General features: G+C 50.7%; 1 protein-coding gene across 3 annotated transcripts in view; it reads left to right on the forward strand.

Moving 5' to 3' along the window:
* The window catches only part of LOC119455962 (sodium/potassium-transporting ATPase subunit alpha), a 129410-nt gene that overhangs the window by 72244 nt on the left and 44190 nt on the right, over window positions 1-12976 (forward strand). The window contains exon 1 of one of the 3 annotated variants that reach the window (XM_037717519.2): window positions 4328-4502. The exons of the other annotated variants lie outside the window; for them this stretch is intronic. Coding sequence (XP_037573447.1) covers window positions 4497-4502 — 6 coding nt within the window. The 5' untranslated portion in view covers window positions 4328-4496. Of the gene's footprint in view, window positions 1-4327; window positions 4503-12976 lie in introns of those variants that run through there. 3 annotated transcript variants of the gene reach the window in all.

Raw genomic sequence — 12976 nt, forward strand, 5'->3', positions numbered from 1 at the left:
CTGTCCTTGCGGGTCGCGCTCTGTGGGACCCCCCCCCCCCCCTCCCCCCTCTCTGCCGTCGCTTCTTCTCCTTCTCTTCTGAGCTGACTAGACTGTGTGTAGTGCGTTTGGGCCGGGAAAACCCACCCAGTCGCGGCGTGTGTGTGTGTGTGTGTGTGTGTGTGCGCCCTTTGGGACCCAGCGTGGTGTGTGACGTAAGCACCTTCTTCGCTGCCCTCTCCCCACATCAACCCTCCACTTTCAGCGGGACGCTGCTTGCGACTTGTTTCGCTGCTGGACGGTGTGCTTCTATTCACCCACTTTTGAAACTGCTTTTGCTGACTGGGGGAGAGGTACGGGACGAAAAAAAAAAGTAGGGCAATGAATAACTCGTGGCACCGTATACTCCCGTCATCGTCTAGCTTCCAGTGGTCATGCACGTTCCCTCAAAGTGACCCCCGCGGTGTGTCTGGTTCCGCCGGCGTGCGCGGGGTTACCCAACCAAACGTAAACCAGGCGCGCTTGGTTGTGTTGGTTTGCAGGGCTAGACAAGCTTGGTTGCGGAAATAGAAAAAAAAAAAAAAGTTTTGTAGTAGGGGGGCAAAAAGAGCAGGTGGATGAACCCTCGTTGGATGTCTGGTCCTGGCTGCCAGCTTGCTCCGTCTGGCGCGCCATTTAAGCGTTGTTGACTCCGTTATAGCCGGGTTCTGCATTATAATTAACGTATACTTTGCCTGCAATCCTTTTTCAAGATTAAGGTGGAAAGTGACCACGTAAAATATACGACATCCCGGATATAAAGTGATATGCCTGTTGGAACTGCTTGAATGTGGTTTAGGCGTGTTCTCCTGCCGTCAGCTTTCTTGGAAATTGACACCAATTTGATTTAGACCGTCGGGTCAACGCAGACGGTGAAAATCGCCTGTGAGATTCGTTTCACGTATACCGCGAGTTAACGCGAAAATATAGAATGCAGGGTCAACATGTCGACTTATATATCACGCGATGATGTTGCACCTGCATCTGTGTTTAGGCCGAGAAGAGCGGGTTTTATAGCAATGAGCATGAGACGGTTACTTGCTCCGCGTATATGAAGGTGTTACATTCAGCATCTGTTGTTTGAACAGTAAGGCATTTCGCGTTCGTAACGTCACGACTGAGTTGAAAAGCGATTATGACCCATGAGCTGCCTTAGGATCTGAGGAGGCGGATAATATAGTCGATGTCCTGCCACATGTTTCGTTCTACTCGGCTTCTAATTTCCCCCCCGGCTCGGTGCTTGTAATTGGTGTCGTGAAACTGCCGTCTCGTTCCCATTTCACGTGAACGTGCACTTCGGTTTGAAAACGTTTGAAATTCGCCTTCGCTTCACACGGTTGAGCGGGTTGGCGACGAAGCGTTAGCATTCACTGTACGCCCCCCTCGTTACATAGCTGACGAGAAGCGGATGAGGTTAGGTGGGAACGAGGCGCTGCGCAATAATTGACCGCTGACCTGGATATACACGCCGCATTTAAGGGTTAGCGCGGCCCTTTGACCTTTCCGGCTTCTACCTTGCGACCTTGCGCAGGCTTCTCGACGTGATGGCCAAGCCCGACGCAGTATAGTTTTCCCGTTGCTGTGGCAGTGAATCGTGTCGGTTGCTCGTTCGGTGCAGCCATGGAAACAGTGAACAGCGAAACACTGTTTTTCCGAAGTTTACGCCCATTAGGCTTTTTTTTTATGCTCGGTACTTTTTTCGGCAACTCGTCGCGAGAGCTTTCGCACATATTCACACGCCTGTATGTCGGCCATTTTCTATCGCTAACGCTTTTTCTCTATACCGGTCTTAGAACTCGCCAGAAGGATAAGCTTCGGTGTAGCTTATACCTTGTGAGATTCGTGGAGTGAGACTGAAATACAGGTGTAATTGTGCATATTCTCCAGGTGGATTTATTTGCGAGCACCATGTAGCTATCGTTCTGAAGGGTAGATTTTGGTCTTCTTTAACGTGAAGAGGCTAGCACTACAGCTGCAAGTATATATAGGCAATATTCATTGACTGGGGTGAAAGTGGAATAATCGTCGTTATAACAAAATGCGATTGGGGATGATAAGCGTTAAGAAGCCGGTGACGTATAGGCAAACGCTATAGTATAGGACGATGTGAAGGGTCATCGTCAGGTCTGTGGCCGAGTGTATCAAGAAACAGGCATTCACGCTAGTCTATAATTGGCGATAAACCATTAAATATTATCCAAGAACTTACAGAGGGAGTACGTCTGTGTCTCTTCATTCTTATGTATACACCCTTTGTGTTTGAGACTTACCACGTAACGATTGCTCAATAGTGCTAGAAACTTAGACGATTGAGAAAGATAAACACCCCTGCACACGTTGCGGCGTATACAGTTAATTAAGCTTGACTGATAATGTTTTTTTCTAAATTAGACGGGGCAATTAGAGTGCGCCAGTGCCACTTTTTCGCGCAAAGGGAAACGCACGAAGCGACCTGGATACTGTAGCAGTCAGCATCTGCATTGTGCGACTGTCACGGCATTTTTTTCTTCTTTTTTGCCCGAGGCGCTTCGATGTCGTAACACGAATGACCTTTACCTCGCACTTGAAATATATATGTTACTATGCGAACGGAGTGCTCGTCAAATATGCAGGTCAGTGCTTGTGTGAATGGCGAGGCAGGAGTGTGACCTCTTGCTGCTACAGAAGGTTCTCTGCCACAGCACGTGCGGTCATACCGAGTATTTCGCAATAGGCGACGTTGAAATATGACCGTTTCGGCCAGCTGTTGTGTGATCGTTCTACCCTGCGCTGGCCTATACAGCTGGAGATCTGTGGCGGGATTGGTTTACGACACCCCGACCTCCCTTGACACTCGTCTAAAGTACCGGCATGAGGAAAAGGCGAGCATTCTCGCTAGTATTTCGACCGTAGCTCCGCGCAGCATCCTTTAATAGCGTGTCCGTTCGAGCCGTCGCGCCGAGTACGTTTTAGACTGCTATTGCTTCGAAGGATACAGTGCACTCTTAAGTTATGGAGTTTTACGTGCCAAATCCACGTTCTGATAATGAGGCACGCCGTAGTGGGGGACTCCGCAATAATTTTGACCACCTGGGTTTCTTTAACGTGCACACAAAGCACCGCACGCGATCGTTTTTTGCCTTCCTCCCCCGTCGGGATACCTCGTCAGCGCAGCGCTTTTGCCACTAAGCTTATCCGGCGCTCTTTCCCTGGTTTCTGTTGTGCTCGGAAAGAAAGCACTGGCTAGAGAACTGCTCATCGCCTATGGTCGGCTCTAACGCGCGGCAGCTAGTCGCACTGTTCCACCGCACTTTTGCGCCTCGACGTGCTGCCACGAACATAAGAGTAGACATCTCGCTTACCGTTCGATGGTCCGGTCGCCTCTCCGCGGCTACTACTCCTTATCTATAGGCGGCAATCCATCGTCCTCGTCGTCTCCTGGCCGTGACCGGCGAGCCGTCTCGGGTTTCTTGCCTCCGTGCCCCGAGTCCCGCGATGGCGTCGTCGTCGTCGCCGCCGACGGGAGAACGGCCCGCGGCTGCAGCTTTCGATAACGGACGTGTGCGAAGCGACGAGGAAAGGTTGGGGCCGGAACACGGTGGATGCGGGAAGGCGCCCGCTATCTTGCCGTCGACCGGCGTCCGGCGTCGAGCTCCCGGGCGGCCTCTGCCTGTACGGTGGTTTTTTTCGTGTCGGCGCCCCAAGCGCGGGGTGTGATTCGGTTAGCCGAGTGAAAGTGCGTGTTTGGGGGGTGGGCTTGCTGTAAGAGAAAGGAGTCCGGTGCACAAGGACGAGAAAGCGCGAGAAAAAAAGAAACAAGAGGGTGAAGTGGGGTCGGGGCAAACAAGGCGGCAGATCACACCTCCCCTCCCCCCCCCCCCTTCCTTCCTCCCCCCACACCTCTCCCCCAATGGCTTCGTCAGACGGTTGACTGTAACGGTACTTGTCGAGAGGAAAAATTCATCCGCCCCGCTGCGACGAAGTCGGGGCCCGCGACTTTGTCCGCGCGTTCGTTCATTCGCTCGCGTCTGTGCGTCTGTACGTGTGCGCGCACCCTCTCGTTCGTGCATGGTTTTCGTGCGTGCTTGTACAGCCTTCTGCATTCACGCTTTGACGAGTCTCCCGCCGCGCGCGTGTTTGTGCGCGTCCGTGGGGGTGTGCGTTTGTGACGTCTTGCGCAGCAGCCGTCGCCGGCGTTTTGGGCGAGGAGCACGTTGATTGTACGAGCGGCGTAGCGGTACGTATACACTGCTGCGTCTGCGCGAACTGAGGTAGCGCTGCGGTTCGGCCGCCCGCGGTGCGTGTCCCTAGCGACCTGTGCTGCACCGTGCAAGCCGGCCTGCAGAAGTGCGGCCAGCGGCGCCGGATAAGTAACATCCAGGCCCCTCCATCCAGCGCTTCGCATCCAGTCGCGAGCCCCGCGCTGAGGTCCCACGAGCAGCGCGCTCTGAACGAACTCTCGTTTTCGCCTTGGGCGACGTTCCCGAAGAGAATTCGCCATGGTGGTGAGTTCCTGTCTGTTTGTCTTCCCGCTGGACAAAGGCTCGTTTCTCCTCCTCCTCCAGCGACCGCTGCTTTGTGGCAGTGTTTTGTGCTGTTCAAACCGAGTCCAGTCCGAAGCCACGTGTTTCCTGCCGTTTTTAGATCGCGAATAGTGCGCTAAGGTTGCAAAGAGGCCTACTGCCTTCAGGTAACTCATCCACCTGCCTAGCTAGCTGCTGTCTGAGCGTGCGAAGATACTCCATCTTCAGTGATTTTCATGCCACCTCGTTAAGTAGTGCTTTCTTGTGACCAACGCTTGTACGGCTTTTCTCTTGTGCCGGAAAACTACTGCACCGTCTTTTACACTGTGCGGGCTACTTTCCATCCGTCGCCCAAGGTTCCCTAAAGGACAATTTAAAACTATATTATAAGTATCACTTCGTGCGGCGTTGCGTAGGAGGAACGTGTCCCAGCATTGTTTCGTAGTATAGTTGGCAATAGGAACTGTTGCACATTAAAATGTGTCGTTTCTTAGGCATACTGTGCGAGCTTCGACCACGAGGTCATTTCTAACTGGACCAAGATGCCAATTCTAACTACCGCTTTCTCACGCTCTTTCGTTTACTTAATACTACTTTTCCGACGTGTTCCCGTAGTCTTATGCGCGTAGTTTTCTTTTCTCAGTGCTTACCGTTCGCCTGGCATAGGTTCTTGCTGTACGTTGCTTTAAAGCTACGCAGAAAGTGCGCCATTGCTTAAAACGCTCCTTTCGTTTTTCCGAACGAAAGCACGCCGGATGCTAGCTAGAACAGCAGTCTTTTCTTGTGTGTGTTTAAATATGGGTTTCCTTTCCAAGCACTATGCACAGGTGCTGTACTGCAGCCAAGTAAGCAATAGCGACCGGAAGCGCTGCGAATCGCCACCTGCATATAGTGTGTGGGTGTGACGTTTCCTACATGCGGTAGCATTGAGAGACAACGCCAAAATCGCCATGTATTCTGCAATGGTTAAGAATACAGCTCGTGGATCTCTCCACTAGTATACAATGTCAATATACCTTTGGAAGGTGGGCGTTGGCCTAAACAAGGACAGACGGTGACCTTCAGAGGAGACACGTACCTTTGTCCCTTCTGACATTTACCTCGCTTAATGGTAGTGGAGTTATAAAGAAGTGTGCAAGTGCTGCGGTATTTTGAAACTTTGTAATAAGCGACAGAAGTAAAACAAGCTGCATGTCTGGATGAGTAGGTAGTTTTTTTTTTTTTTTTTTTTTTTTTCTTGAGCTTGCAGCGCCGTAGACTGGAACATGTACGAAAAGGCACATTCGCAATCAACGTAACCTTTTGTCTAACCAGCCTTATATCAGCTGGCAGTCGGTGCATGATTCTCGTCTCCCTCTCGTCGCGTTTGTCAGAAGTTGTTGCAGGGAAGTCATTAAGGATCTCAACTTGGCATGCAGATCGACGATGGTCGCGGTTGTGCGGGTTCGATTCAGAGCTGCTGCGTTAATATATATTGACTGTGGGACGAAATAGGATAAGTTTTCGACCTCTACTACAAGTCAGTGATTCGGCGTTACAATGATTCGATCGGGACGGTTTCTGCGATATTCCTGAGGATTATGGAACCTCGGGTGTTCATATTCGCAATTCTCAACAGCTGCGTCTCTCCAACCGGTGTCTGTTATAACTTAAGGACGTAGAAAGCCGATTCGGCATCATTGCCACCAATCTTGCAATCTGGGACAACTGGCTTGGGCTTGAGGATTTTTTTTTTTTTTTTTCTGTTATCTCACGCGCTGTTCAACGCTTTTGAGCCATGGAATAGGTTTTTCCGCTCTCGGTCATTCAACAGTGTTACTCCCTAATAGGTTGTGCACGCAGCTGTATATCCTACAGGCAACCGAGTCTATGTACAGGCCAGCAGCTGCAGGTTCCCGATAATACTAATCATTCGCTCGACTTTGTCTTCACAGCGAGAGCGCTTCTGCGGTTATCTTGATCGTTTCGCCCGTACATGCCGGTTCCCTCGTTTCGCTTCCTGCTTGAAACAAACGCATTTCAACGATTGCTATGTGCTTGCCGGGTGAATTCCGGGGGGAAAAAACTGCACGTGCGAGGAACGTTCCAGTCGCTGTGAAAAAGGCGCGCACGTGTCGTTTCTTGCCTGGTTTGATGGACTTGCTCAGTGACTCCTAGGCGGGGTCTTATATGCCTGACGCACGCAGTCTGGTTTATTTTTCATTTGCACAGAACTTCTGGTTCACTGCAGTTATAGGCCGTCGCTTAGGTGCTCCGGTTTTGACTCGCCACATTTACATTGGATAATTTCTCTTCGTATTTATAAAGGTGTTTATATAGTAAACACCTTGAAACAAAGCGACCTACAAGCAGAGTGGCGATAACGCTCGGAAGCCAGTTCGGCAGTCCCTCGAGCTAGGGCTATAGGCTGCAGCCAGTTGCTTTGGTCTTGCTAAACAAGAACGTTGTAGAGCATTGTGATCTTAATCGGCGCTGTCCGATACCTTCGGCACACATGTTCAGCTTTTTTTTTTTTTTTTCGTCAAGGTCGCGCCCCTGATCGCGTCCGGCTTATCAACGGGCAGTCAGCATCCGCGCAGATCATCATGCTCCCATCAACGCCGCGGCGGCCGTTAAGGGTCACTCCACGGCAAGCGTGGCCGCTGCAGCTTGTGCACACAAGAGGCCACTTTAGCGCGCAATCTGTGGCGTAGATCAGTCTCGTTACTTCGCGATCCTCATGACCGAGTTGTGCTTGTTTCTCAGCCGAGCCAAGAGCGAGTCTGTTTCAGTGTGTTTATGGGACTGTATCGATCGATCGATCGATCGATCAATTTCATCGATGTAGACGTTCAGTCTATCGCGGCGTCAGCAGGCCGCATTGTTACTCCGTATATAGTCACTCCTAACTCGCGTGGCTCTTAAATGGCCCCTCACTTCAGAAGCCCGAGCATCCTTTCCTTTCCAGATTGCCACTGGCGATAAAAACTAGGCCAGAGTCGAACGCGTCAAACTCGCGACCTGCTGCGAGGGACTTTTCCATTGTGCGAGTCTCCGATAAGAGGGCGCGCTACCTGCGGAATCTCCGCGGGAGAAGCTGTCGGGTGGTCGTGTGACGATAACGTGCGTGCGTGCGTCGTCGTTGCACAAACGCCATTGGCCTGGTATGTTGCTCGTATAGCCACGTTCTGTCGGCGTGCCCTGACGTCACTGTTACTGTTAAGTGCACGGCTGGTGAAAGACCTGGCGCACCTCCGAAGTACTCGAGATTGGGCTTCGCCATGGGAAATATTCCGAACTTCGTCGTCTCTGAATGGAATCGTGCCGATTGCTTACTCAGAATGATCCCTGAGACAGCGATCCTTCTGTACTATCGAACCAGTGACTCTTCTAAGTTCAATCTATCGGTATTCTTATCGCAGGCAATTCGTGGCGTAACACGATTTCTTCCACTCGTTCAGTGTAACGGGGGAAAACAAGATCCTAATCTTGAGTATGGCTGTATTGACAAAGCAGGTTATGCGCTCTTGGATGTGTTGATAAAGATGGCAGTGAAGGAATTCTGTATTTTGCAGCGCTAACTTACATCTGAGACTTGTGAGAACCATTCAGAGGCAGACCATGCGGGTACCATAAGCAAGGCACAGATTCAGGTTTGGCCTATTCAGTTCAGAAGTACACGCATACTACTTTACACCAGCCAGTTTGTAGAAAATCAACTCGGCGTGCCGGTCGCTTAGACGAATACAGTGAATATGGTTGCGAAAGCAGGTTTCGTGTCGGAGTAATTTCACGGCGCCGTTGGTCTTTCAAGCTTCAGAACTGGTGAAACGAGCGCGTATAGGTTGCCTACTGCAGTATTTCACCTTGTACCCCGTCAGGAGGGAGCCGGGAACTCCGCGCTCGCCAAGTTTCGCGTCGGCCACGTATCTCTTGAGACGAAGAAGAGTTGTGTAACCGCGTCGTTAACCCTATCTCAGCGCTTGTTTCTTTAAACTTTTCGCTGATGAGCGCCTAAAAGCAGCACAGCAAAGCATAAACTAAAAAATTAAGAAACACCGCCGAAGCTAATTTCGTATTCTCGTCAATGCGGGGCCGGCCGCCTTGGGATTTTTGCGAAACCTCTATGGGGGGCTTGCTCATCCCTATACACTGTCCTTCGTGCTAACCTAGAGCACCGTTACACAAGGGCGTGGTTGTGCGACGGCAGCGCGGAGGTCACACAAAGGTCACAAACTAGAATAAATAAAAAAATGTAGCTGTCTTGTTTTCTTTCTTGGTACTTTGTCTAGCTACCACTCTTTAATTGCCTCTTCGTTTCTGGTTCTTCCTTTCTTGCATTTATTACGCGGTTTCTCTCCTCCGTCCCCATTTCCTTCTTAGCTGCCTTTATTTTCCTTAATCTCGCCCCCCCCCCCCCCTTTTCTCCTCTTCTCGCGTTCATTGACGTGGCGCCTCACTCAAGCTCATTACCGTCGCTCGATTAGTCTCCATCCCCGAGTTCTTAATTGTAGTGCGGAAATGTCTTCGCTTGCTTGGTGTCACTGCATCCGTCTACTGTAATTTCCCTCTACCTTTTACGGACTTCCATGTCAGTCTCGTTCCTTTGTTTCTCGTACATACTCGATGTCCGCTGCACTTTCGCTTTGCGCACGCGCACACTCGCTTCGCCGCTGTAGAGTTATGGTCTGTGCCGGTTGCGGACGATTTCGAAGGCGCGTCGGAGTTACATCTGCGCTTTCCAACTCTGACGACCAGAGCGTTGTACGTATTGCGGTTGGTTTGTTAGCACCGACGTTGTGGCCCATGCAGGCGGCCCATGCGGTGTTCTTTTATAAGTGCGTTATAACTTCACGCTGTGATTATAAAAAGGCCAAGATGGCGGCCGTATACGCCGAGACTAACACGCGATATATAGTTATGAGGGCGCGCTGAACGCGGTTAAGTATAAGCGATCAGCCCACGTCCTACTGCTGTTCAGTTATGAAAGGTGACCGCATCTATGTATGCAGTTATCGTTACTAAGGATATTGAGTAAAACACAGGATTTGAATGAACTTCAAGAAACGTCCAGAATCATCTCGTCCAAGTGGAAGTTCGTTGCTAGTTAGGGGCGCTGGCGGGTTATCGCCATTCGTGAAACCGAAAAGGTGCGTTCAGGTGATGTTCGATGAAGCGCGGTCCGCGTAACTAAACGTAACAGCGGTGGGCAGTCGCTGCTGCTCTGCTTAAAACTGTTCGTCTACCCACGTTAGCAGACGTCGTGAAATGGCCCATATACGAGAGAGCGCGCGCAGGATGCCAGACGAAACCCACGCGAGCCCTTAAAACTGTGACCTGTCTGCGACCGATCTACGCGGGCGTGGTTCTCCCAAGGTGGCTGTTCGGTCGTCTTGAGAGATACGCCGATGGCTTCCTCCCGCCCCCCTCCTCCGCCAACTCCTCCTCACTCTTTGACGGCGAAGACGACGACAGCAACTTGCCGCGCTTTGATGGATCGGCGCACACCGGGCGAATAATGCACAATGGGTCTTCGCTACACCGCTGCTGCTGCTGCTGCTTCTGCCACACGCGGTGACATGGCAGCAGCGATGTCGACCGTACGCTTTCGCCCTGAAGGCACCCCTTGCTCCGTGCACACGGCTCGGCGCTCCCGAGTGTTCGCGCCGCTGCCGAGGCTGCTTGTCGCCGTCTTGCCGCGTTCTTGCTTCGACTGCTTTCTCCAGATACTGCACGACGCTCGGGGATCAGTGCTTTCGACGTCGAGCGCCCTGCGAACGCTTGTCTCGCGTCGCGAACTTCGTCTTCGGGGTGACACTGACTGAATGGGCCGCCGCGCCTCATTAAGGCAATGGGCCCGTCTCGCCCCTGCCAGCCAGCTAGAAGCGCCTGTATATTGTTGAACAATGAGTATATATCTCCCTGTTCGCCGCAGTTAAGCGTCGCCGTTGCGCAAGCGAGTTCATTTATTTGTTGTTTTTTTTTCGATGGCTTCGATGGATGTCTCCTTCCAAACAGGGCGGCCTGCATGCAAACGGCTTTTGTTCGAAAGGAAAAGAAAAAAAGCAACACAAAATAGGTAAAAAATATGGGCATTAAGTGCCAACGCGTGGTAAATTGGTTGCGCCCCTTTTGCGAATGATAGTGGATAGATAGCTGTACAAATTTGTATCCATGTTTTGAAGAGCACGAAATTTTGCGCAAAGTCGGCAACCAGCTTACGCTGACATCACGTCCGCGTGAACCCAATGTCTTCGGGCCGCGTTCACATCCAGCTCAGGCTTACATTCGGCTGACGTCTCCGTGAGTGCAATCGCAGTTTCTATTGTCGGCAAAATCGCTCTGCGCTGCAAAAAAAATATCTGTGGTCTGAAGATTTGCCGCAATTCTTATCGGCAGCCGCAACGCCCGTCTTTCAGATCACGTGTAATTCGTTCGTTTGACGTGGTCACGAGCGCACTGTGCCGGGTTAGTAGTTCAATAACCTGCGATAACCCCATTCTCCGTTGTGACGCGATGATAGCGGCTTCCCGCCACTCGACTCCGTTTCTTCGACAACGGCGACAGTGCTGATGAAAAAGGGTTCCTCTTTAACGGCGTGTCTACTTTGCTCTTGATCGATTGTCTCGCATCGCTACTCCTGAGAGATAACACCCGTCCCGCTTGAACAGCGGTGCACTTAACTGTATCGCGTTTCGTTCAGTTCAGGTCAAGAGTCGTGCGTTCGTACTTTGATCTCGTACGGCCCAATCTATAACTCGCTTAGTGAGTTTTCTATATGCTAATCAAAAATAGTATCGAGAAGTCCGCATTTTAGATTTTCTTTCTCTGCAATGGATGTGTAGCCAGTAAAGTTGACTGCTGTCTAAAAAAAGCAGCAGCTTAAAGCTGAAGCACTGAAATTGTGCGTTTGGCTTTTCACGTGATTTTACTTGGTGTATAGAGATAGTGTTGATGATTTGGCGCCCTAATCGATACGCGGTCTGTCACTTGCCTTTGCATTGTCTATAGAACTTTATTTTCGATCCGACCCCGCCTACATGTTGCAAACGCTGAATTGTTAATTCATTATAAGCATTTTATTCTGATATTTTTACGAAACGTCAGCCATCTACTAACGTCCCAGGAGTGTTTTCGAACGCCTTGTTTGATGCGCACTTTCCCCTGATCATTCGGAACCCCGACACTGCATGCACTAAGTTTTCCATTGGCTCTCGGCGCTGAATGGCGTTCATGTATTTGGAACTTATGAGGGGTACTCTAAACAGGCATGGTAGGTTAAGCTGCACATGGTAAATTAGGCTGTTGCAAAAACAAAAGGTTCTCATTTACCGGAGCTGAATTTTGAGAAGCTGACCGGCGATACCCTGGCGGGACAAGAAACTCTCGTCCAGCAAGTACGTCGAGCAGCCATGGCCACTGGAGTCCTGGAATGAGGACACCACCCACTCGTCCTCAAGATCAACGACCTCGATGGTCTAAATAAATGTTTTTTCGCTCTCTCTCTCTTGAGAAGCCAGAAGATACTAAAAAACTAAACGCGGGTGGCGAAGATGAAGTTTCCGCCCTGGCTCGCTCATGTCGTTGTGCATTATGACGGCGTATACACGGGTTTAGTTAATCGTTTGTCGGTGAAGATGCACTATACATTGCGCTCTACAGGAATCAATTATTTTTACCAAAGCATGTTTCAAGAACTTTTCCTTCGCCAAGACGGTCCAAATATATTTTTACGTATAGGCACAGGATGGAGGCAAGCGAAACGAACGCTATTTTTGATAATGGTGGACCGGAGAAATATCGTACTGCTCGCGCACCTCATCACCGCATCGTTTTCGATGTGATGATGATGACTCACATATGTGGCGTCAAACTGACGTACCGGCGCTTACAATTCTTACGCTAAATTCAGAGAGGAACGGTGGCCTTCATTCTCCCGGGTAATAATTTTTTAATTATGCCAAGTGAATGAAAGTATATACTTAAAAGAACACCAATTCAAGCCGATGTGGTGTTGTCTTTGGGCGGTAATTAACCCCTCTGATGCGGTAACAGTATAGTTTACATTTACATTAACGTAACAGTTCTGACGGACATAGATGACTCGACGCACTTCGGAGCGGGCGCGCATTGCAGGGAGTTTCCCCAACCCTGCATAGTGCGTTGCCCTGTAACGCACGCCGCGCTGCTGCCTTGGGCGTCCTTTCGATCTTTGCTCTCGGAGGTTTTTTTGCCACGTGACATCGTCGTGTCTTCGCCTTTGAACGATTGAGCTCGGATCCGCAGGTGCCACCATGGGTTTCATCGCTCGTCTTTTTTTGTCTGCAAGTGCGCAGGCGCTGTTCGTGCGGCTTCTTCCACGCCGCATTCCGATCCTTTTCGGTTGCATTGTGCTCGCTTCTTCCTTTCTCTTACTTTTTTTCGCTCTCTCCTTCCTCGCGAGGCAGCCGCCGAGCTTATATAGTGAGGGTGTAACA

This window comes from Dermacentor silvarum, chromosome 6 (genome assembly GCF_013339745.2).
Source record: "Dermacentor silvarum isolate Dsil-2018 chromosome 6, BIME_Dsil_1.4, whole genome shotgun sequence".
Classification (NCBI taxonomy): domain Eukaryota; kingdom Metazoa; phylum Arthropoda; class Arachnida; order Ixodida; family Ixodidae; genus Dermacentor; species Dermacentor silvarum.